This window comes from Fusarium sambucinum, chromosome II (assembly GCF_050947815.1).
Source record: "Fusarium sambucinum isolate potato_lamoka chromosome II, whole genome shotgun sequence".
In the NCBI taxonomy this organism is placed as follows: Eukaryota; Fungi; Ascomycota; class Sordariomycetes; order Hypocreales; family Nectriaceae; genus Fusarium; species Fusarium sambucinum.
The window spans coordinates 5,045,640-5,070,677 of record NC_139293.1 but is presented as its reverse complement, the minus strand read 5'-3'; the positions used below and the strand labels follow the sequence as shown (position 1 = coordinate 5,070,677).

The following is a 25,038-nucleotide window of genomic DNA, read 5'->3' as shown; positions in this document are numbered from 1 at the left end:
GCAACCTTTCCATTTTTCCTTGGCTAACTTTGGAAGTGTTCCCCTGTTGACTGTTTCATGGGTCATTTCCATGAGGCATTTGCTTAGTGCGGCTTGATCCCGATGCGCGAAGATCCTTACACCGGGCGGTCACCCGCTGAAGAGTGGCGGCAGGCGTAAAATTGAATGTGTCAAGAACAAGCAGCATTGACCAACAGACTGTGTTGGTTGGCTGTTTAATATGTTGGTGCTATAGTGGGACGCCTGTTGGGTTGGGAACTGCAATGTGGCGCAGGACGTATCAGTTATTAAATTAACGGCTGGGGACAACTTCATGACATTTGACATTCACTCAGCGACCGAGTTGACGACTCTTTCAGCCATAATGTCGATCATTTCTTTATTGTTTTTGCTACTAAAAGTCCGAAACAAACAAGGCGATGCTCATCACATTGACTTATCATCAGACAAGACTCGAGCTGAAAGGCCCAGTCTTTGCCGCTGTCAATCCTTCGTGACATTAATAGTGACTCAAACCTTGTTATTTCTGTAACATAATCACCAACCGAATAGAGGTTAACTGCCAAGACGAAGGATTGCTCAACCTCTGTCTTCGGAAATTACAAAGCCGAAACGACCAACATCAAAATCTCTCTCCAACCTCGGTAATCGACACAATAACCACCGAACCCTCTGGGTAGATCCGGATAATGGGCTCCGACTTTCCGTGCCCCGGTATTCTTCCCGGGCCGAGAATGGAGACTTGGTATGTTTGTTCATCAGATCACTCACATTTCCGTGTTACCACCGGATCATCGATTTGCTTAGAGACTTTTTTTTTATCGTGACGACTCCATTTTACCTTATCACCAGGTTCTTATTCGCGAACAATGACGCAGCTGTGTTTGACTCACGGCCAAATTGTGGACAGCAATCTTGTTAACGAGGTAGTTTGGCTCCACTGATCTGTATGACGACTAACTATCTCACCGAGATCTTAATTTTTTGTATTTTCTTCTTGTTCTTTCACCTTTGTTTTTTATTTTGACAGCATAGAATGCAATCGTTGCTGCAGTATCGACGCGCTGGTGCTGCAGCGCAAGCGCAGATTGATCGAGATGTTGGCAAGGTCAAAGAGCATATGCCACCTGATACCACCCGTGATTTGGAAGCAGCAAAGCCACCTGTAAGGCGACATCCCCGCAAGAAAGACGATCGCGGCCTGGGACGTGCTTTGTCGCGTGTCATTGAAGAACACTTTGCCAACGAGCAAGGTAACGAGGAGCCAGTACCAATACAACCAAGTGCTACAGCTGATACCATTCGACGATGTAAGTCTGAAGGTGTTGCACTTGGCCAAGTCTTGTCGGGCATCGAAGTTCAACCTCATAAAAACGCCAAAGGAGAGGACAGCAGAGTTTTCGTGGTCAAATGGGAAGGCCCTGACGATCCTCTGGACCCTCACAACTGGTCGAATGGAAGGCGCATCGGAGTTACCTTGCAAATATCCGCCATTGCCCTATTTGTAGGAGCGGCATCGGGAATTGACGCCACGGTTCTCCCCCAGGCCTCAAAGTCACTTGGTGTCAGTGAAGTTGCCGAGTCGCTAGCTACAGGTATGTCCAACTATTTTCATTACTTACTACTTGCTAACAACCATTTCCAGGTCTTTATCTCGTCGGGATGGGTCTTGGGTCGTTGATAGCAGGCCCGTTTTCCGAAACCTTTGGCAGAAATGCAGTCTATATCGTCTCCATGGCCATTTTCATGGTTTGGATCATGGCATCTGCTCTCGCCCCCAACTTTGGAGCTCAAATAGTCTTCCGTTTCTTAGCGGGCTGCTCAGCTTCAACGCCGCTCGTTTGTTCCGGGGGTTCCATCGCCGACATGTTCAACAGTCTCGAGAAGACTTGGAGTTTTCCACTTTATGCGGTGGCTGGCTTTGGTGGACCGATGATAGGTGCTGTCATGGGTGCTTATATCGGCCCGTCGAATGCCGTCAGTTGGCGATGGACCGAGTGGACTATGCTCATTGCGTCTGGTCTTGTTCTCGTACTGGTCCTGCTTCTTATGCCTGAGACGTACGGTCCTCTGCTGTTACAGTGGAAAGCGAAACATTACCGGCGAATCACTGGCGATGATCGGTTCAAATGCGAGCATGAGATCGCAGACTCCAGCTTATTCAGCCGACTTAAAGTTAGTATGACAAGACCATTTCTTATGTTGACGGAACCTATCATTATCGCCATGACTCTATACCTCAGCGTTTTGTACATTGTTCTATTCACATTTCTCGTGGGCTGGCCATACATCTTTGAACAGACCTATGGTATCAGCCAAGGTCTATCAAACATCATCTTCATCGCCATGTTTCTCGGCACCCAGATAAACTTTCTCTTTGTTCCCATCGTGTACCGCAAGACGCTGCGAGCTACTCAGAAAGGAGGACACTTCAAGCCCGAGACACGCCTCTGGTATGGAATGCTCGGTGCCTCTCCAGCTATCCCTATCTCGTTATTCTGGCTAGGATGGACAAACTACGCCAATATCAGTATCTGGTCAGCTATTTTCGCTGTTGTCTTCTTCGGATACGGAGTCACGGGAATCTTCATCTGTACATACATGTACATCATCGATTCGTATGAGATATACTCAGCCTCAGCTCTCACCTTCGTGGCACTGACGAGGTACATCGTCGCTGGAGGAATGACTGTGGTTGGTATCCCGTTTTATGAAAACATGGGCACACACTATACCCTCACAATAATGGCTTGTCTGGCAGTGGTGTTGGCAACCATTCCCTACGTGCTATACTTCTACGGACATAATATTCGGGCAAAGAGTAAATATGCATTCACGCATTAGAGTCGAACTATATAAGCTATGCCATCATACATAGACATTGGGTATGCGCGAGTCTCCTACTTCTTCGCCAGCTTTTGCAAGATTTCGTGTGCCTTGCCAGCCACAAAATCGGGGTTATCGACCTGAATGAAATGACCTGCATCGGGCACCTGAATTGGTCCGTCACTGTTCTCCCCAATCGTAAGCTTAGCCAGCCCCTCGTTGTAATGATGCCAGTAAGGATTCATATAAGCATTCACAACTTCAGGCGGAGTATTAAAGTCTGTCCCAGTTCTCTTTGCAAAGTAGTCAAAGTCGTGGCCCAAGACAGTGAGATAAGGCTCTTTTCCGTCAGTCTTTGGTAGAGAAGGTGAATCCGCCTTTGGGAGAAGCTGTTTCAGGTTCCTGCGTGTGAGACCCTCTTTGGAACCGATGCTGGGGTGGAATCGTTTCCTGGTTTCTTCTCGAGCAACGCGGATATTATCGGCAGTGACCCCTGGGGGTAGATCATCTGGGTTGAAGTCTTTTGCGTCTGGATCCGGAAAGACAGAGACAAAGTCTGTGTCTGTCAGGACACTGTCGAGAAGCAAAATTGCTGATACAGTGCCTGGATATTCACCAGCGTAAAGACGACTGAAAGCGCAGCCGATTGAGTTTCCTATCAGGAACAATCGAGCATTGTCGGGATCATCAATATTGAGTTTGTTCTTCAGTACTTGAGTGATAAGCTGACGAATATCACGGACAACATCCATCGAGTCGTGTGCATGCGATGGGTCGGCAGCTCCCTCATCGTTAGGGTCTCGATCAGTAGTTTGACCCTGTCCGAAGCGATCAAAGGTCAAAATAGCTGGAATTCCACGTGGGGAGAGCTCTTTGAGTTTAGAAATAGTTTTTATCCACGAGGTTTGCGGGGCAATCATGCCGTTGACAAAGACGATGAGTGTTGAGCTGACATCTCCTGAAATTGTGGAAGGAGTGAAGCTGTAGCTAAGCTGTGCGCTTGGCTTAGTATCCAAGAGCATGAATTCGTACTGTGGGTCATTTGGTTCAGTCATATTGTTGTTGACGAGAAGAGGAGTTGATCTCAGGAGTCGTAAGCAGAGTCTGATGCTATGTACCTATATAGGCACAACTGTCAGCATCGCTGACGTCATCACGATCACTGTTGCTGTACCGATTAAGGGCAGCGCGCGGCCTATTTAAAATATTATAAATCCTCATTTTGCCATGGCTCAAGACTTTGTGGAAGATGCACCCAATACGCGCGTTACGAGATCTGATGTAAGATGGGAGTCTCGGCAAAGCCGCAATGTCCGATGACAATTAAGATATCTGCTAGAATTGAGCTTATGCAATTGGTTCGATGACGTTGCAAGGTTCTCTTGTCTTCCATTGACATGGCTACAGAACGAGGAACAGGGCTATTGTCACCTGGAGGTATGAGACAAGTTGGGCTTTTCTTCATTGTACTATGCATTATGTTCCACAAAACTTCCTCCACTTATAAACATTATAGCGATTACTTTATAATTCCATGATAGCAGTGCAATTAAGCCAACAAATAACCATTTGAGTGCTCTGTTTAATACTTTAAACGAAACGCCGATGTCGCACACTTGAACTTCAACACTTCATAATTCCTCGTATACAGGAGGTCCCGTGCACACATCCTGATAGCGAGGCAGGCTTTCTCCGACCGTTTGATGTGACAGTGTTGTGTAGTCACTCAGAACAACACGGTGTTCAGAGCGAAGTATCCTTCCGACCCCTGTTCTTGTCACCAAGTCCGGCCTTCCTTTGGGGTATATCTCCTTCATCATCTGTATTTCCAGCACCAAAGCATGAGAGACCGAAGTGTCGCCTACATCACCTGTATCTTGTGTGTAGTGGTTTAGACTTTGTCTTGGGGAAAAATGGAAATCCATGCTTAGGGTCCCTGCATTGTCGTCGGTTGTCCACCCGTTGTAAAATGTCGAGTCTCCGAGTATCGTCCGCTTTTTTCGCTCTTGGGCGTTATCTCCCTTATTCTGACAGCAATGAACAAGACACGCCGATGCTGTGCTTTTGATGGTCTCTTCTAATATCCATGATCCACTACATACGCGCCAGAGATGAACCTCTTCGCCGTTACCAGGACTGTTTCGAAGCCCGCTCATATTAAGTGTGGCTCGGTTCTTAGTCCTGGGATTCATGACTGTGTCAAACACACATCCTACTTCTATTCCTGCCGTTTGATAGATCCGATTTGAGTATGTTTGAGTATTCGAGATAGGTATCGATCGTACGACGGGGAGAACACGATGTAATGTAATGGTGTGAGGCATGGTTGATGACTGGCTAGCTCTTCGAATAGACGCTACCGCCTCAAACTCATAGGTGACAGAGACAATCGATGTGTCCATAGACGGAGGTTGGTAGCTGGGTACCCGATATGACAAGTTGTACGTGTAACTGCCCTCGTTTAAAGTGATTGACGTTGTGATGATTTCGCAACGCTTCAGCTTTGTGAGATGGTGTTTGCAACCTTTGCAGCCTTTCTTGAAAGGCTTTTTATTGACGGTGTGGACTTGTAGTAGGGCATAGAGGCTCTCTACTTCGATCGAGCCTTCGGTAACTTCGAGTATCAAAGACCCTGAAATAATGGAATCGTCGTCATTGTTGCTGTCATGACGAATAACGATTGGGGATGTACCAATTTGACAATCGAGAGAAGCTGGTAACCCATTCGGTTTACCTTGAACAGGTTTCCTGAATAATGAGGGACAGATTCCCTGGGGTCTGATCAACTGGAGTAGGCCTGTCATGTCGCGATGTATGCAGCTCAGTCTGTGTCTTGGTGACAGGGCGCCTGAAGGTAGTCAAAAATTAATGTGGCATTTCTGAATGTGGGAATGGAGACAGAAAGCCAAGTCATATAAGAAAGATATTGCGCCCTGGGATCGTCGTACGATGCGGTGAAAAGGTGATGGCCATTGCCGCGAAATGCATCATTATTCAAGTCGGTTTGAATTGCCCAGAATAGTCTTGGCTATTCCCGTTGCTAACTCGATCAGAGGTGATTGAGACACTCTACGCTAAACCCATTATGGTAGTTTATAACGAAAGATCATAAGCAGGGTCCCACAAGTGGCTGGTCTTGAATGTGAAAGTGAAGCAGGGTGTCTCAACTGCTTATTCGACAATTAATTTTTACAATTATCTGACGTGACTCAATAGGTTCCCTCAAGGTCATTAAACTCCCTGCCCACTAATTGAAACTGTTAAAAAAGATTACCAAGCAATGGGCAACGTTGTTGTGAAGAAGCTGATACATCTCATGTTAGCGGACACGGCCATGTCATACCTTTCCTAATCAGGACATTTACCGCGGGACAATCCAAGTCTCGCTTCTTCATCCCCAACTTGAGAATTGACCAAACACTTTCTCTCCATCACATGCCTTTTCTGCCCAACAAAGCGGTCTTCAGCGATGCCTGATGATCCCATTCAATCGCCTGGCCGAACTGCATCGGGAAAGCCACGCAAACCCCGGAACAAGAGCTTCTCAGGCTGTTGGACATGTCGCGCGAAGCACGTCAAGTGCGACGAGGCCAAGCCGTCATGCAATCGCTGCCAAAACGCCGGCGTTGACTGTGAAGGTTATGGCGTCAGACTATCCTGGGCCTCTGTGAGAAATCCCACTACATTCAAGAGGGGAGGCAAACGAAGGTCAGCGCGTCGGACTTCTGAAAGACTTCGTCAGTCTAGCAATTTAGGAACGGTTGATGAAGCTGCATCCGAACAAAGTGAGCAGGGCGCTTCGCCTACCGATGACTTGGGCGAACAAGAGCTTGATGAAGGGTCATTTGATAATGGGCCTCCGGAATTGCCCTCCGAAACCTCGTCAACCCCCAGGCCTTCCAATCAAGATCAGCAACCTGGGCTGGCTCAGGACCTCTACACCAATCAACTAAACACCCGAATCTTTCATTCGTATGAGCTCCTACGCCAGGGCTTAACAACAGGTCCCCCTTACGCTTCCTTCCCATCAGTGCAGTCACAACTCCCACCACTGCAGGTTGAACAGGACTTCGATCAAAGTCCCATTATCCGAGACGAAACCCACACATCTACTCCCGTCGATGTAGCTGATCTTGGCACTGGCTCATTGCCCCTGCCTGGGGTGTCCGAGCCAGCATCTCATTCATCCTCGTCGTCCAACGCACAAACCGTACCGCAGAAGATTACCCGACACATCGATATCCTTACAAATCCCGCTCTCCAATGCGAATTGATGGAACACTGGACGTTGGATCTTTGCGACTCCCTGAATCCGGTGCCCGGTATCTACAACCCCATGAGAAGTGCCATGATGCCCATCGCCTGGGAGGGAGCGCGCACGGATTCCAAAACGTCAACGGGGGCAACGAGCTTGTTTCACTTCATATGCTCAGCATCGGCATTCCACCTTTCGAAGAAGAGGGAGACGCCAGAGTCACGACGTAGTCTCGAGAATGTAGCTCTTGAGCATCATAACCTTGGAATCACACACCTTGCTCAGAATATCCGGCATTCTAAAGATGGCGCTCATTGCGTAGCGCTGCTCGCTGCTGTAATAATATGCATCATGAATGAAGCTGTTACTCTGCCGACTTCCTTCTGGCGATTACACTTTCGCGGTGCCGTTGAATGGGTCAACCACATCGATCCCCAAGTCTGGCATCGTAACGAGGCAGCTTCTAGCATATACTACATGTTTCGTGGTATGAATACAGTGGTTCAGACACAGTTATTGTTCGACATCCATGGAACTTCTTACTGGGATTTTACGAATGACCTTGGCCCACAACCTGAGCCTTACACCTTGTACACAGCTTTCGGCCTTCCACAGCCAATTTTCCAAGGACTACGGGCGATGAACACTATTGCGATGCGTAGGAAGTCCCCAAGGTATAGCGATCCAACGCCTGATGAACTTGACCGTCTGGAACTTGAACTGTACCTCTCGGTACCCAGTAGACCAGACATATCTGGAACAAAAGAATATTCAGATCTGATTTACCACCATGGCTTCACATTTTACTACTCGGCCCTGATCCACATGAAGCGCACTCTAAAAGGCATGCCCCTTATTGAGGTCCAGCCACTTGTTGAGAAAGCCATCCCTCATCTTGAAGCTTTACACGCTTGCACCGCTCAACGTTTTTCGCCAATGATTTGGCCTGTGGCAATGATAGCGTTTGAGATTGCTGACGACGCAATGCAGCAACGCATGCTCAGGTGCCTAACACTTTTGTGGGAGAGATCGGAATTAGCTATCTGGACGCAGATCACACAACTTGTCAAGGAGCTTTGGGCACTGCGCAAGAGGGAGGGTGCTAATATTAAATGGTATCATACTGCGCTGGGGTCGATGACTGATAGCTTCATGTTAGTGTAAGAGAGATATAATTAATGATAATCCCATGACCATAGCTTTCGGTTGGTCGTCCCGTTCCGATGTAGGACTTTGAACCGTGCGTGTTGGAGTTTGAGGTCCTTGTTGATACAATATTTCGGTTCCTGAGTGACAGTAAAGTCAATGCTCAAATTCCGGCCATCGTTGCATGTGAACACCGAGATTGTAATTCGGCCACGTCGTCGGTGCATTCGCGTTGGGGAGCAACCACGAATCAGCACAATCGGGGTATAGTTGGTCTCAGAGTCTATTCTTCATCCCCCTCACATAATCGCAATGCACGTATTTGTAATAAGCAACGTTATTCAAAGTCGATAAGCATCAATTTATAGCCTGTGAAGATTCGTGGATCATCCACGTTCACAAACGTGTCGTGGTGAGTTGCCAAATGGGGCCAACGACCCCGTAGTCCCCGCGCTAACACGTAGATTGATGGGGCATATGGGTCCATGAATTCATCATTCAATCAAGCAGCGATAACGGCGGCAAAGGTTGACGTCAAATGCTTATCAACTGAATTTTTCCTGTTGTTTACTATAAGTATACCATTCCTTGGAAGTTCCGGTGGAGAAGAATCTTTTCAGACATTACAAACATATCTGCTCTACTTGCAAAGAAAAACTCACATCTATCAAGATGGGCCGTATTATTATTCACGCAGTCCGCCATGCTCAAGGCTTTCACAACCTGGGCGAAGAGTTCTTCAATCTTCTAGACCCGGCGCTAACACCATTCGGAGAACAACAATGTGCTGAACGTCGCCAGGCCTCGTTTCAAGATCAGTCAAAGTTCAGATTTATCGCTTCTTCGCCCATGACCCGAACAATACATACGACTTGTCTCATTTTCGACAAGGCTCTCCAGACACAGGACATTCTTGCTATCCCCGAAGCCCAGGAAATTTCTGATCACAGCTGCGATATAGGAAGCTCGCCAGCTGTGCTCGCAGAAAGGTGCTTACAGAACGACTGGCCTGTAGACTTGAGTCTTGTATCAGAGGGATGGAACGATAAAGACCTCTACGGACCAAACAGCCCAATTACCGGTGCCTGTGCAGAGAGAGCTAAGACAGTGAGAAGAATACTTCGAGAAAGGACCAATGAATTGATCGGAGATACCGACGAGGATGTCCACATTGCTTTGATCGCACACGGAAGTTTCCTCCACTACTTTAGCAACGACTGGGAAAACAGCACACTGGGGTGTGGTACTGGATGGAAGAACTGCGAGACAAGGAGATATGTGTTCCAGAACGACGAAAGTGACGAGGATGCGTGGGTTGTGGAGACTGAAGAGAGCCGACAGGCTAGGGGCTTAAATGGGCCTGCACCTTCAGCAGAAGAGCAACAGGAGTTGTATGAAAAGACCATGGTTGGATGGGTTGAGCAAGGGCTTCCCGATATCAGATACTACGCTACAGCGTTGGCGCATCCAAGGCCTGAGGATCAGGCCAAGCTATGAGTTGGATTTTATAACGGAGTTTACGGTCTCACCTATAGATACGCTACATGAAGATTTTGGAAAAAGAAAGGTGCTTTTAATGGAAGTGGTCGACACAAAGACGGTGCCGATCACAAAGTTTAACCTAAAACCTAAAAAGAAGATAATCGGCTCAGGACATAGCCTATGTCCCACATCGGATCCGGTTAAGACCTATATGTCAAGATTTTATTAATAAATATGAAACTCACTTTGTTCTGATCAATGAATCACGGAGCTTGCGGAACCGAGGTGGAATCATCATAACCTAAACCTACTACTCGTCACAGCAAATTTGTAAGTTACTCATATTGAGCATAACATTGTAGAACGCCGGAAAGAAGTATGTACATAACGTCGTATCTAAGTTTTGGTTTTTACCCTATTATACACATGAAATAAACTTAGTATGAGCCTCTTAAGTCCTTCGAGGCGGTGGTGGTGAGAGTCCCTGCTCATAACCCTCCTGTTCAACAGCTAACCCAACTCCGGGGTGCACCATATCAAAGCTCTTGGTGCTCTTATTTGAGTCGCTTGCCGGACCCAGCGGCCAACTATCATCCCTAGTAAACTTGTGATCCACCGGTCTTGCCTCTTCGATATCAGGTGTTGGAACGCGGTTCTTATCCCAAAAGTCAAATTCTTGAGGCTCATTCTCCTCGGGAATGTTGCGGAGCTCCATTCCATCGTGATTGTTGTTGTTGACGAGGGGGGGGAGAGGTCCTGTAGAGATATGCTTGCTGCTGCGTGTCCAGGTCCAGCCGGAGCCTTTTCTCTCACCGATGGAGGATTCGAGCTTGCGTGATGTGAAGGAATTGTGAATGTTTCGAAGGATAGGACGTAGAATAGGGATACATTGGACCATAATTGTTCCAGCAATTTCTGAGGAGTACCAAACTTGCGACATGCCATTGCGCCCTGGTTGTTGTTAGTTTGGGTCATGTGAGTGAGAATGTGGTGAACGTACAGATGTAGTAGGCATCGCGGCCGTTACCTTGATCTTTCCAACCAACTCTGATAGCTGAGACGATAGCAACACTGGATAGTTGTTAGACACATGTTTTGTTGTGAGTCGGTTGTTTAACTTACACCATTCCGAGACTCATGGTAAGACAAAGGCCAACCTTCTCAGCCCTCCTCATCTCCAACGTTCGGACGATGAGCCACGGGAAGCAAGCAAACACAAAATCCATGACGATATTGTAGACTACAAAGGATGTTAGCATAACATAATATCGGCCTTGTGCGCATCAATACTCACTGTTGCCACCCTCCTTAAAGTCGGATCGGAAACTGGAACCCAAGCAAAAGTCCAATCTGTACCAGTTGTCGTATGTGGGCTTGCCACAGACCTTTGCCCATTGGAAGACCACCTTGAAGGTCATGTAAAGGTTCATGGTGACTATACAGAACCACAATATCCATTTTTGCCAACGGTTGCTCATGCGTAGTAGTGTTACCGCAAAAGCCGTCTTGGTCAAGGCCTGGCCGATCAGTGTCCCGCACGATGAAATGTTGATGAGTATGTGCATGTGGTCGTCCCATGATTTGGATGAGTCCTCGAGGACGTAGCCGTTTCCGAATTGGTATATGATAAGACTGTTGTTGGCGAGAAGAAGGAACTGTTCGGACTTGTCAGTATAATCGTGGTGGACCGAGTCGCATTTCTGCCACTAACCCATGAAAAGATCAAGATGTGATCATCGTACCACATTCCATGCCGTTTCGTAATCTTTACCCACAGCCTAGCTACCAAAAATGCAGATGCTCCGAGAAACAATGCCCATAGCCCAATATTCAACTCGGTATAAGGATTGACGAAGGGGTGGACGGGCTCGTCATCGGTGTCGTCGCGAAGCTGTAGCCTCATCGCTACATTCTTTGGTGGTGTTGACTGATACGATTACCGACGCTGCAGATCTGGAATCGTGTTTCGTTTTAAAAGAGAGACGGGGAAATGGAGGTAAAAAGAGAGGGAAACACCAACAGCCAACAGCAAACAGGAAAACAAATAAAGCATCAAGAAGTCGAATCGAGAAATCGGATCAGGGAGGGGGGCACCGGGAAAGAAAAAGGAAGACGTCTAGATCACCCCTGACCTTGCAGATTGCATGGATTACGGTAGTCGAGAACAGTTGAAGAATATTAAGTGTATGTCGTATGCTTGGCTCTTGCGCATGTACGTACAGAAATGCCTGCTCAGACCCATGGCCGAACCTTGCGGGACGGGTATGCCTTAATCGGATACAGGGCCGTTTGGAGCCTAAAAGTGTATACGGGCAGTAACACCCATGGAAGGTAATGTGCATGCTGTAGGATGTCCTTGCTTGTCACTTGTCACGTCTGTACATCCCGCTCGGAGTAGTTTTTTGGACATGGAAATGACCACTCCGAGTGTTAGATCACGCACCATGACATGATCTCGTTGCCATGATTGCTTTTGGGCTTACGTCTCAAACCGCTAGAAGAAAAGAGAGTGAAAAAGTCCCCGATCAATTCTCCGCCGACCTGATACGATGCGTACGAAAACACTGTTTCAACACAAACAGTTGACACACGATCTTCTAGGAAGATCCTATCCAAGCGTATGTGATTGTCACTGAGGCGCATCCCTCGATGGAGAACCAGGTCCGGGGTTCACAAATGGAAAGGTGAAAAAAGTGAAAAAGTGAAACGACATGCAGATGACCCCCTGTTGCGCGGGAACAATCGATGCATCCAATAGGTGGCTTTTCAATAAAGCTGTAACTATCCGCAGCCACTACGCGCTATCCTCCCCCTACCACTCTCCCACTTTCGGGTCCTCTCTGGGATCTGGCACAAGGACGCTTGGACGATTGTGTCCTTGCAGCCATGTGTTTTGTTTAGCAAAAGAAACCAAAACCAACAACTTTATCCGTCAGTCACTTGTGATTTATTTTAGACTCAACGGTTATCGAAGTTTCTAATCCGGTTAGTGATGTTTTGCCACTTGATGACCGTCAATGTGCCATCCCGATGTGGGCAAAGAAAGCATCAGCAGATGCCAAGTTTGGTTCCCGGCCGGGGGATCGGGCTGGTTATGGTACCGTGGACCGTTGGATCTCTGGGACCGGGGAATGCCCGTCAACTAAGCAAATTACGCAGATGAGAAGGAGCATTAAAAGCTGAGATATATGTAGCTTTGGTTGGACGAGATGCGCTGCATGTTGGTGATTAGATGAAATCCGTACTACAATACAATTGTAGTGGTTACAGTCATAAATCACAGGACCCACGAGTGATCAAAATTGCGTGCATCCCTAAAATGTCGGCTTCCGATGGACATTGTCTTGACCTATAACATGAGAAAGCCTCCTGTAGATGCCCGATCTCAACTCAACATTCAAGGTTCAACTTGGCTCGCCTCACCAAAATGAGAAACACCCCACTGTCTGGCTGAGCTCAGCTCATATCGCCTAACACTAGATCCCACAGTAATAGTAACAGCCTGAACCCAGTGCCGTGGTTCTTGGGTCGCCTGTCCTGGTCTTGTCCTGTGCTTTCCTGTTCCTGTTTTGACTTTTGCGCATCGACCACCCGGGAAATCTTGATGAAACGCCCATAGCTGGAGCGATTCCTTGAGCGAGATGGCAGTGTCGTGATTCTTTTAGTGGAGTGGGGTGGTTTTACTCCATTTTGTATCGGGGTACGACGGAGCAAGCAAGCAAGCCTTGTCAAATAACCAGCCATGGATCAAGCAACAAGACAAGGAAGCCACACCGGGAGAAACACGCGGTTATAGGTCAAGGATTAGCGATATTTATATGTATGTAATGTGCTGTGCTGAATAAACATTGCCCAGTATACGATCATCTCCCTTCCAGTAATCAACCCTTGTAATTTGATGGGGGAGCTTCTCAAAGTCTAATCGATGCAGTGAGGGTGGTTTATCACGTCAACCCTTGTAATAGTATCGTGTCAAATGCCAACCCAAAGTGTTAATTGATCGATGGCTGATGGTGATGCCATCCATTTAACCTTTCTCCTACCCTATTTTGCTCTTTGTCCGTGCGACCACCACCACTGCCCTCACAACGCGAGACTTGTCGAACCAATTGAACAGTCTTGCTGCTAGTTTGAAACCTGCCAGTGACACACCGTACTCGGTGAGCAATTGATCTTGGCGATCGAGGAACTTGACCAGGCCAGAAAAGACATCGTCGGTAATCTCCTTTACTGTGATCTCATTGCGGTCATACCCACACTCAACCAATTGATCTCTGTACTCGGCCTCAGAAAGAAAGGTTTTGATCGGGCAGCCCATCATCTTGCCAATTAATCTGGCTCTCCAAATGTCGGATGGAGATGACTTTTCGTTGAGGAGTAGATCAAACGCCATGAAGTTGGCATCCAGCTCTTTCGCCGCGTGCTTGAGCACAGGCTTTCTCGAAGGTGAAAAGTGATACATACAATCTAGAGCCAGAAGCCATCGCTCCGCGTACTTCTCATCAGCGAGCGATCGGACGGTTTCGGCGACCCGAGGGCTCCATGTTCCGGGCTTTGCGGCGTTGGCGCAGAACAAGCTGAACGAGTCCACATTAATATCGATGCTGTTGCCTGCCGTAGCGATCTCGCGGTAGATCCTACGCTGTGATGTCTGGACCTGTGCGTCATTGAGAGTGAGACCAACGTAACGAAAGTCCCTCCAGCCCTGATCTTGGGCCAGCTTAGCGAGTTGCCAAGTTTGGTCACCACAGCCGAAGCCCAAATCGAGAATCGCGAGACTGCCCCGAGAACCAGAAACGGCACCTGAATCGTCGTCGTCGTCCAGTAAGCCAGCGGCGCGGACGACCTGGTCGAGAAGGGCAGAACAAGCCTCGGGAAATTTCTCAATTGGCGCGCCTTGACGTGTTTTCCTAGGTGGGTAGCGTGAGAAAGAGTTTGCATGAGAATACGGTGATGAACAGACATGGTGTGTGTCTGTGTGTCTGTGTGACTTACCAGTATCCCACGTTCATCCACATGGATGCTGGACGGGACGTGATGTTGAGTTTCCAGTGTCCGAGGCCATAGATGTCGCTCATGCGCATCACCACAAAAGCAATCACAGCAGCGATGGCCAGAGCGCTGATCAGGCCAGCCGCGAAGCCGGCGCCGAAACTATCCTGATTGAACAGCATTATGAATCAAGCATTCAGTTAATTAATTCTGATAGCGGTCCGCGCCGTAGACGGGAACTAACGAGATGTGACACTGTTGAAGAAGACGTGAAAAAGACCCAACTTAACCTAAAGTTGGTGGCCAAGCTTTGGTTCGAATCCACCAACACTTTCGCTAACTGCCCTGATTAAGTGCATATTTAGAGTTACAGGCGCTGTTTATGCTTAAATCAGAAGGTCACCGTCGCATTGCTCAAGGTGGTGCTGGGTAAATTGGTTGGTGATTTGTTCATCTCATTGCTCATTATGCTCTTCCAGGGAATCGCTGCTCTAAAGTCTGAGGCTATTCGTATCCCTCATTGTGCCTTCTCCCAAGGAATCACTACTCCAAAGTCTAAGGCGATTCGCATCGCACTTTCTATACATCCTTCAAGTAAAACCAAACCGTCCCAACACCATGCCCCAGCAACCCAGACATTATCTTGGCCATTAACCCAACCAGCCTTGTGATCACCATCATCAGCCTGCTTCTTATTAACCAGATGGTCCCCCAGCAGCTCTTGGACAAGGGCCTGGCTCTCCACGCTACGAAGGGTTCTTGTGAACCTGGCCTTCTTAATTGCATCTGGCTGCGCCGCTTCGGAAAGGGGACATGTACTAACCACCACACCGCTGGGCATGGTGTGCAGTGCCTCGGTACGAGGACTGCCCGTGTCGGAGAACAGGGTCCGTAGAGTCATTGTCTGGGCTGCCGAGGGATCCCTAGAATGATGCATGCACGCAAACGTCTGGCGGGTGTCGTCGTCAAGTTTAACGACGCTGATTCCCGACGCTTCGGGCTTCAATACGGAGCTCTCGACTTGGCGCGTGGGGAATTTCTCTAATGTAGAGCGTAAAGGCTTGAAGATTCGACCCGCGACGTCTGGGGACACAGAGAGTACGACGCGATCAAAGACTTGTTCTAGGACGCGTCCAGAAGGGTCAAGGGTTGACTGCCAACGTACCAGGACCGTTCCATCGGATTGAGGCACAGCTTCGACCACGCGACTATTAAGCCTAATGTCTTGCAGTCCTTTAGTCAATCTGCTCTGCACCTGCGAGACGCCACCGCAAACAGCATAATGCTGCTGTCCATGCGACAGCTTTTTGTAGTTCACTACGTCGCTCGCAGGGAACTGTAGCATCTCTTGATGTGTACAGGTTGCCACACCGCTCAGTAGCGGAAGTAGGTAGTGTGATATATATCGTTTCGGTAATCGAATTCGGTCGAAGTATTCGGAGAGGGACTCGCCGTATCCGGTCGAGGAGGTAGCATCGTGGGGCGCGACGAGGAAACATGCGATGGTGAACCAGAATTGACACACAATGAGGTATAGAATCTCTGTTATGTGCGCAATCAGGCCACGATTGCCAGGCCACGGAGGCGGCGTCTGATGTAGGTTCGATGCGTGGATGAAGTAGCTCTCGTTGTCGCTGCCCTTGTGCGAGACTGTTCCATCGGTCGTCGGGGTCGCTTTGGAGAATACGAAGAGGAATTTGATGGGGTGAAGCGGTACTTCTAAATGTTGGTACATGCGCATCAAGTGGTGATAGTAACCACCAGCGCTCGCGCGCATAGGTAGATCAATTCGTTCGGCATCGTTTGTGGTATCGTTTTTGACGGTGACAGAAGCTGAATCGAAGGAAAGACGGTCGGCCTGCAAGATGTAAGAACAAACGTCATGTTAGTGGAGGATTCAATTGCCTGTCGAAATTGTCGAGTCGGATAACTTACCTGTTCAAACACGGTTACATTATAGCGCTCATCGCCCTGTATTAAATAGCTGGTACTGAGACCAGCCAAACCAGAGCCAATTACAGCGATATTTTGCGCTGTCATTATGACGGTTTGGCGTGGAATGTTGTGCGCCTCATTATCGTGAGCAAACATAAACTCAATATTTTTCATCACCCCAGTTGAAGCGGCTGCAGTGAGCAGTTATGGGTAGTTTTCTTTACTCTTTGACTACTGTAAAAATCCACTCAGGGACTTTGACAGGGAAGATTTAATTGGGTAGATGACGATCTACTCAACAACCCACAGACCTACAAATCGAGCCGAGGTTGGTACTTTTCTGTCTGTCTTTTCTTCTTCTTTTTTTCTTGGTTGAGCCTTGGGCGGTGTACAGGACATTTAGCTGTGTTGCTCTTTATATAGAGTTTCGGCAGTTGATGATAGTCTATTCAACGCCCGTTTTTAAACCGCTGTTCCGTGAATCAGAGCAACATCTTGATACACATTCAACATTTGCTTGTGATTCTCAGCAAAAAAGACAAGCTGAAAAGGCCCTCTCTGAACAGGTAATCGGGCACCTCTCATTGGAACCATTCTTAGTGACCCCACGTAGAATTCGCACCAACAACGGGCCAAGTCTCTCAAAGAGGCACCGTGCCGCGTGAAAGAATCTGACAAGATCCGGTCCTACCGAGTCTCATACTCCAACCTTAACTTCACTGCACCGCATTGCCCTCGAAACATCATGGACGTGTCAAATGTGCGCCCAATTTCTATACTAGCTGGATACCTTGTTGCGTGTGCAGCACTGGCAGCGATTTGCATTAGTACCATCTACCGCCAAGCCGTGTCTTCAAAGGCTGCATCACGTCGCCGATATGCAATCATCGTCTTTAGCGCTTTGGCCGCTTTGAGCCTTGCCACCACCTGGTATCACATGTTCTGTTTCTTCAAATGGTCCTATCAGCAATGGGAGTCTACGCATCTTGACAAGCTGGACGATGAGCTTCACCTTGGAGAATGGCTGCGTGACACAAAACTTTTTAAGCAGGCTTGGGTGTCAACTCTAGAGCAGCCCCAACGAGTGTTCTGGTCGCTGCAAATATTTGCTTTCTGCGCGAATTGGAGCGTGATGCTGGCATGGCAAGGTAAGACAACTGAACATATCATTGAGTCGAGTATTAAGTCGCTGCCGTAGATACGAAAAGAATAATCCCCCATCTTTGGATCTTTATGCTCTTGGGTCAGATTGTAGCTATTTCTTTTGCTGCGAATCTGTCTTTCCTGGCCTTTCTTGTTTTTGAGGATCCGAATACGTCAATCGATACCATTAAGCAGGAGAAGACCGTATCATTATCCTCAAACAAGAGCCACTCACTGCTACGCAAATCATGGTTTGCAGTCCTAGTAGTTACAATGGGCTGCGCCGTCGCCATCCCAAGCAAACTTGATCATCCCAAGTTCATGTATCTTCTTCTCGCCCCTCACGTCCTGGCCTTTGTACCACTACTCATGAACAAACTCATCGGCAGCCGAGAGCCCGTGGTGATGGATGAACAACCACCACAAAAAGTTCGGGCTGGCGTCAGGGCCCTTGTTGCTGGAGTCTGCATTTATCACTTGCTCAGTCCAGCAGCAAGTTGCTGGGGAGATGCCACGAGAGCTCTTTATGAGCACCCAGCCGTAAGCAGTGTCGGGTGGGATGTCATTTGCTGTTGGATTAGTTTCTTTGCTTGGTTTCATGTTCGCATTACTGATGACTGGGAGAAGGAACATGGCGAGCCCATGTTTTTCTCTCGACGAGTCGAGAAGCCAGCTGTTCACCCCTGAGCTGGAGGCAGTGGAATACCGCCTCATCTCAACCTAATTCTCCTTCCTTTTCACCATGTATGGGAAAGGAGATGATGGCATTTGGGTCATGAAGTTTTATTACTGAGTGATACATCCTCCCAATGCAATTCCTTTCAACTGTAGTTTATTGTGTTTTCAACCACGAACATCAAATATTTTCTTTCCAGTGGTCTTCCACTGTCTTGAAGCTGCGTGGATAATAGTGGCTATACCAATAGAATGCGGCAAACTGTTTTTCGAGCACGTATTTTCTTCGATCACAAATGTCACCTCTTGGACGAGGGGCAATAACGCACCTACTTCAAAACGTCAACGTTAACTTCATTCAGTCGCAATAGCTCACCTTTGCTTACGCTCAGTCATATAACTCGGATACCTTCCAAATCAAACGTATAATGCGACAATAAAAGACCCATAGCTTCATTGATAACAACTGGGACCTTTTACTTGTCGGTTTACTCTTGTTGGTTTGATGCCTTCTGCCAAGTGGCAGGGAACCCCTACGCAAAAAAGCAGACCCAGCAAGAACGAACCTGTCATCTTGTCAAGCTGCAGGTCATGCTAAATCAGAAGTCTTCTCCGCGTTCTCGGACCGTTGTGGTGACCCGTGCCGCTTAAGGATTTAAGATCCGGGATTAATGCCTTGCTGCTGGGCTGACACTTATCAGGGTTGCTTTTTCGTGGCGAGACTTCGGAGAGTGGATGGATACCTGTGCATGCACTCCATTGTTACATCAAGTCATTTGTTCTCCGCTTAATCCAGCGTCTTTTATGGCGATCCATGAGACGCCTGCCTTGTTGGATAACCACCCTTGCTCACACTGAATTAGCAATGCTGCGATTGTAGTGCTGATAAGCGATCATGGGGAGCCTACAGAGTAGTTGTTATCGAGTCACTTCAGGGTATCAGAAGAATTGACCACCAGAAGCACAAGAGACGAAATTACTAGGCCAGTTTATGCTCCTTAGACTATAGTTCTTAGACTACTTATTTTTATACCCCAAGACCTAGGAGGGCAACCTTTCTACTACTCGCAAGGCTCTATCGCTATAAATCAAGGTGGATGGAAACTGCCGTAGTATGGGTGCATGATTTGACTCTCAAGTTCACCTCGCAGTCAAGCAGCATGCTCATAGATGAGGAGGATTGGTACAAATGAAACGATTGATTGACTAGTCCGTAAACTCATAATGCGTAAGTGAATGTAAGGTACATATAATAATACAAATCTGCCATTTGATTCAAAACGGCAATTGAATGAAAGAAAGTATCAGGTCAGCGCTTGCTTAGAAAACAGCATCAACTCCTTTCGCAACTGCCCCAGGCAGCTAGTCGTACGTTTTGTCAATAGCCACATCTTCAACATTCTAGTAAGGCTTTTGGCCAACGACATTACCAGCAGCGCTGTATCGGGCTACTGTATAAAATGCACCCTTCTTATCTTTCGCTGTCGCGATACCAATCTTGGTAGACTTCTCCCAGACGCACTGGGCTGTTGTAGTCATTAGCTATGAATGAAATAATATGAAGCGGGATGCATACTGTAATGGCCGTAATTAGAGAAATCACCCTTGGGGATCTTCTCTCCCTTGTACTTCTTCTTCTCGTTGAGCCTGTGACATCTGTTAGCTGTGTTGATGTGTAATTCCGAACGATAAACGTGCCAGCTCTTAGTTCCTGCGGTTATGGGGTTCTTGAATCCACCGCTGGACCAAGCATACGCGAGGTTCTCACCCTGACCAGGACGAGTCTCGCCTTTTGAATGGACCATCTTTCCAGCCTTTGCAATCTTCTTTGCATAGGCAAGGGCATCAGCCTCAAGTTTGGTGTCCCACTTGAGGTCAGCAACCTTGACTTTCTTACGAGCAGCGTTGTGGAGACTCAGGGCCTCCTTCTGGTCAGAGGTGACGGCTCTGGAGAAAAGTTGGTAGAAAACACTGCGCTTTTCGTTACCATCGGAGTCATCATCGTCCTCCTCTTCGGTCTTGTTGTCCTTGTCATGGCAGACGATTGGATCAACTCCGAGCTGCACGAGACTTGTGTCGGCAGCTAGGACATGGTACTTGGGTTGCGGATCGTTAGGGATTTTGTAGTCATTGTCGACACTGATCTTGGCCTTGACGCTCTTCTTGGAGTCGTCAGAGTCTCGAACAGGGACGATGCCATCCATTCCATAGGTAAGGTCGATGTCGGCAACCTTGTCCGAAGCTGGTGCAGCTAGCACTCCTGAAAAGGAGGACAGCGCTAGTAAGAGCGATACGACAGAGGAAGATTGATGTAGAAGCATTTTTGTTTGTTGTTGAAGAGTTTTGTCCAATGATTTGGAGGTATCTTGTTGCGTCTATGGTGATGGTTCGATCCCCTTCACCTCGACCTGTTGAGCTTTATATATCCGTATAACAATATGCTTTTGCCTTCAACGGCGATACTCACGTTATACTTCTAACTTTTCGTTCTGACGTCGATATGTGGCGTTGAGATGCGGATGGATCAGACTCCGTGAGATCGGCGACCCTTGGGACCCCTTCTTAAGATGACAAGCCCAAACCTAAATACTCAGGAACAAGCATAAAAGCCACTTTACTTTTGGCGTTTTTAATCTTCTGGCTTTTCAGTCTTGGTATTGCTGATAGTGTAAAGTTACGCATCCAGCGCATGCTGGCCTGTGTGGAAATTCCGTAGAATGTCTCAGCTGTTTGCAACTATCGAACGTTCGATCCCTTGCAAGAATCCAATTAACGATGTTGGCATATCTCATCTTAGTTCTCAAGGGATGGTTTCACAAAGCACCCTTTGTTCTATTATGTTTGGGGTAGCGTCAACTGGGGAAGTAGGAAAGGATCTTAAGTCCCTTGATCAACCAGCACGCGCACGTCACAAATCAGCGGCTGTCCAGGCACCACAGTTTACTAGATCACTCTCAATCTTGCATGATGCGATTCATTCCATTTGGAAACATGGATGCTAGGCCAAGGCATCTTGTGACAGTCAGCCTTACATAAATGGTGCTCTTAGCCGTTCACGGATGAAATGCATTCCAACGCCATGTCGTTTCCCGTTTTTGCGCTTTGTGTAACAGCATGGTCCAAGGCCAGATCATATTCTTGTCATTCCCACAGAAGAAAACGAATTCCAACAAAGGCATCAATGCCAACAGGGGCTTCCGGCATGTCATTCACATATCTACAACAATCCAATATCATTTTTGGCATTGGTGCTTTGGGCTGTGAAGCCCACCGCGCCCACCAGCAAGGAATGCTACGCAAACCTTGTGCCGAACAAGCTTACCAACTTGACTGAAAACGGGTATTCGCCCCAGGTTCGTGACCGTTCAGTCTAAGAGTCTTGACGCAGGGGAATTCCAGGTAGACGGAGTGTGTCTCATGGCGGCAGTCGCTGATCCTGATGACAGCTGTCAACTCTAATGCGTAGTCTAAAAGGGTGGATGTTGCTGGATTACGGCCGTTGTGATCAGAACGCATAATAAGTATTGAATTGCCACTAGATACCCCTGTCATAGATTGGATGTTGCACGACTTGCTGTCACCTATACTGTCTGTTCACAACTTCTCGCATAAATTTGAGCGTATGGTGATTGCTGGTCTAGACTCCAACGTTTGGCAACTGCGGCAGTATTAGTCGTAATAACGGTCATGGTTGAAGGACTTGTTTCGGTAAAGACAGTGGTGGTGTGCAATTCTGTGACTTGAGCTGCGATTGCAGTTACAGTACCGTATTAACTCATGAAATTCGGTAGCGCGTTTTTTAGCAGGCCTACCTTAGCATATTAGTTTTTAACTATATATAGTTAATAGGGAAATTATAACTTAACCTCTATAATAACCTTCCTCTATCCCTTAATTTCTATATAAGGTATTATTTCTTAATCTCCTGCTAGCTAAATAATTTCTCCTTTAGAATATATATTTATTAATATTATATATATATATATAAAGAAATATAGCTTTTTTTAATAACTTTAATTAAAGGTTATATAAATATAATTAATAATTTTAATAATAATAATTATTTTAAGTAGAAATAAACCTATTAATTTATTTATTAATTTCCCTTTATATTAAATAAAAAGGAAAGTATTTCCCTTATAAAAGAAAGTATATACTATAGTTAAGTTAAGATATAAAGTTATTAGATTATTAATAATATATTAAAGCAGAGAAAATACTATTTTTATTAGCCTAAATATAAGGGAAAAAGGTAAAAGAAATTTAATACCTAGGTTAATTAATATTATAAGTAATAAAAAAAGAAAGTATTTTTCTAGGTTAATAATAAAGATTATAGTTAAGAATAACTATATATATTATCTATATTAAATATATTATTATTATTACTACTAATAACTATAATATAGTCTTTTATTCTACTATTAGTCTTAAAATAGTTAATTAATCAATTAATAATAATATCCTTCTTTCCTAATATTAATAGCTTTAATCTAATATATATTTCCTTTAACTAAGGGACTTTTATCTATTTAAATATAAAGCTATATAGATTTTTATTAAAATCTTCTTTTAAATTAATAATAAGCTCTTTAATGTTATAAATATAGGCAATAAGCTTTTTTAACTTTAATATAATATCCCTGGCAATCTCTTAACCTATTATATTAATATTATTAATGCCTTTAATAGAAATCTTATAATCTTAATAATTTAAGAGACTTATAGTAATACTAGTATAAAGAAATATACTATAGATTATTTCCTTATATTCCTTAACCTAGTCTTAAGCTTTCTTAATAATATATATAGTTATAATCCTTTTATTATTAATTAACTATTCTATCTTTTTTTACCTTTCTTCCTTAGCCTTATAAATTTCTAATTCCTTATAATAATACTGCTTAAATAGCTTATTTATTATAATATTAAGAGGCTATAAAAGTATTATATAGCTAGCTAAGATTAAAGCTAAGGTAATTAGCTATTTTTTAAGCTCTTTTATTATACCTTTAATAAGGTAAAAAGCAGTAATATCTATAACTAAAAGGAAATTATTATAGGCAGATTTAATAAATATAAAATTATTCTTTATCTATTTATAGAATAAGTCCTTATTATTATATATATACTTATTAAATATTACTATAACCCCCTTTATATACTAATTCTTCTTATTATTAAGAATCCTTAATTAATCTCTTAAAGCCCCCTTAAATATAACTATAAGATTAAGGGGTATTAAGCTATTATTAAAGATATATAAAATTGCTATTAATTGCCTCTTTTTTTACTTACTTTAAGTAGTCTTTACTAAGATAAATTTCTTACTAAGTAAAGCCTATATACTTCTAGTATTATTTATATAAAGTAAGAAAGTCTTATTAATATTATAAATATATTAATCTTTAAAGCATTTTTTTAATATATTTAAGATACTATTAATATCTATTTTTATAGATATTAAATATTTTAATAGTAATAACTATAGGTTATATTATACTTATTAAATAAATCTTATAAAAAACCTATAAATCTTATAATAAGCCTTAGGTTATTAAATAGCCTATTTTATTACCTTTCTCTTTATAATATTATATTACCTCTTAAAGCTAGCCTATTAGCTATTAGAAAATATAAATAGCTTCCCTTATTCTTTAGAAGATATTAATTCTAGGAATATATCTCTTGCCTATTTCTAGAATTATATAGTTATAATAGTATAACCTTAAAGTCTAAAGGTAATAAAGTTATTAAATAGCTATTTCTTTAGTTAAGGCTATATTAGAAAATAAGGCTATTTTTTCTATATAATTAATTAAAGGTCCTATTACTACTAATTACTTATTATCTATTATTTAATTTAAAAGTAAGCTATAGCTTTCTTCTATATAAATTACTTATATCTATTAGAATACTTTATCCTATAGTTAAAAGGGTTAAAGATTTAATAGTAATATAAGAATATTATAACTATAAAGTAATATACCTAGAGATATAACTTTTCTTTCTATATAATTAGCTTATAGATTTTATAGACCTATTATTAGATTAGCTTTAGTATATATTTATAATATTTAAATTTAAGAGGCTTATTTACCTTAAGGCTATATTAATAAATAAAGCTTACTTTACTAGTTATTTTAATATATATTATAATTATAAATAACTTTAAAAAGTATATAAATAATAGGCTTTAATTAATCTATCTTTAATACTAAGTATTTTTAATATAACGTTTTAATATTAGCAGGGAAAAGCTATATAGATCTACTTTCCTTATTTAGTTAGGTCTTATAAAACGCGCTACCGAATTTCACGAGTTAATACAGTATCTTCCAGAGTTAAAGTTCTTACTCTGTCAGTCCAATCTTATATATCACGATGAATTCACATGATTATAATTGAAGAAATATTATCTCAATTGCAGATTCAAGTTATTTTTTATATCTTACCTACTATAAGATACTACTTGTATTTTTATTATTTTCTCAATCTGTTAATATCTGTCCTTGTTATAGCTTGGTTCAGGGCTTATTGACTGTGATACCTGTCCAACCCACTAACTTTAAGTAAAATGGCGG

General features: G+C 44.7%; 9 protein-coding genes across 9 annotated transcripts; 4 read left to right on the top strand and 5 right to left on the bottom strand.

The window, feature by feature from the left end:
- Positions 1–1,036: 1,036 nt before the first annotated feature.
- Positions 1,037–2,844, top strand: FSST1_008618 (major facilitator superfamily domain-containing protein; the record flags this gene model as incomplete). Its single annotated transcript, XM_083225515.1, has 2 exons — positions 1,037–1,595; positions 1,646–2,844. 2 exons carry the CDS (start codon positions 1,037–1,039, stop codon positions 2,842–2,844), a joined length of 1,758 nt encoding a protein of 585 aa, XP_083084579.1.
- A 56-nt stretch (positions 2,845–2,900) lies between these two features.
- On the bottom strand, positions 2,901–3,881 carry FSST1_008617 (Alpha/Beta hydrolase protein; the record flags this gene model as incomplete). Its single annotated transcript, XM_083225514.1, has 1 exon — positions 2,901–3,881. One exon carries the CDS (start codon positions 3,879–3,881, stop codon positions 2,901–2,903), a length of 981 nt encoding a protein of 326 aa, XP_083084578.1.
- Positions 3,882–6,295: 2,414 nt separating this feature from the next.
- Positions 6,296–8,245, top strand: FSST1_008616 (transcription factor domain-containing protein; the record flags this gene model as incomplete). Its single annotated transcript, XM_083225513.1, has 1 exon — positions 6,296–8,245. One exon carries the CDS (start codon positions 6,296–6,298, stop codon positions 8,243–8,245), a length of 1,950 nt encoding a protein of 649 aa, XP_083084577.1.
- Positions 8,246–8,899: 654 nt separating this feature from the next.
- Positions 8,900–9,724, top strand: FSST1_008615 (histidine phosphatase superfamily; the record flags this gene model as incomplete). The annotated part of the gene is made up of 1 exon (XM_083225511.1): positions 8,900–9,724. The coding sequence occupies one exon, from the start codon at positions 8,900–8,902 to the stop codon at positions 9,722–9,724; it is 825 nt and encodes a 274-aa protein (XP_083084576.1).
- A 436-nt stretch (positions 9,725–10,160) lies between these two features.
- On the bottom strand, positions 10,161–11,612 carry FSST1_008614 (uncharacterized protein; the record flags this gene model as incomplete). The annotated part of the gene is made up of 5 exons (XM_083225510.1): positions 10,161–10,660; positions 10,710–10,780; positions 10,832–10,949; positions 11,004–11,364; positions 11,421–11,612. The coding sequence occupies 5 exons, from the start codon at positions 11,610–11,612 to the stop codon at positions 10,161–10,163; spliced, it is 1,242 nt and encodes a 413-aa protein (XP_083084575.1).
- Positions 11,613–13,748: 2,136 nt separating this feature from the next.
- On the bottom strand, positions 13,749–14,883 carry FSST1_008613 (uncharacterized protein; the record flags this gene model as incomplete). Its single annotated transcript, XM_083225509.1, has 2 exons — positions 13,749–14,619; positions 14,705–14,883. 2 exons carry the CDS (start codon positions 14,881–14,883, stop codon positions 13,749–13,751), a joined length of 1,050 nt encoding a protein of 349 aa, XP_083084574.1.
- A 335-nt stretch (positions 14,884–15,218) lies between these two features.
- Positions 15,219–16,741, bottom strand: FSST1_008612 (uncharacterized protein; the record flags this gene model as incomplete). The annotated part of the gene is made up of 2 exons (XM_083225508.1): positions 15,219–16,559; positions 16,637–16,741. 2 exons carry the CDS (start codon positions 16,739–16,741, stop codon positions 15,219–15,221), a joined length of 1,446 nt encoding a protein of 481 aa, XP_083084573.1.
- Positions 16,742–17,381: 640 nt separating this feature from the next.
- FSST1_008611 (uncharacterized protein) lies at positions 17,382–18,466 on the top strand (the record flags this gene model as incomplete). The annotated part of the gene is made up of 2 exons (XM_083225507.1): positions 17,382–17,784; positions 17,835–18,466. 2 exons carry the CDS (start codon positions 17,382–17,384, stop codon positions 18,464–18,466), a joined length of 1,035 nt encoding a protein of 344 aa, XP_083084572.1.
- A 1,389-nt stretch (positions 18,467–19,855) lies between these two features.
- FSST1_008610 (CAP domain-containing protein) lies at positions 19,856–20,775 on the bottom strand (the record flags this gene model as incomplete). Its single annotated transcript, XM_083225506.1, has 3 exons — positions 19,856–19,980; positions 20,031–20,101; positions 20,153–20,775. 3 exons carry the CDS (start codon positions 20,773–20,775, stop codon positions 19,856–19,858), a joined length of 819 nt encoding a protein of 272 aa, XP_083084571.1.
- Positions 20,776–25,038: the final 4,263 nt, after the last annotated feature.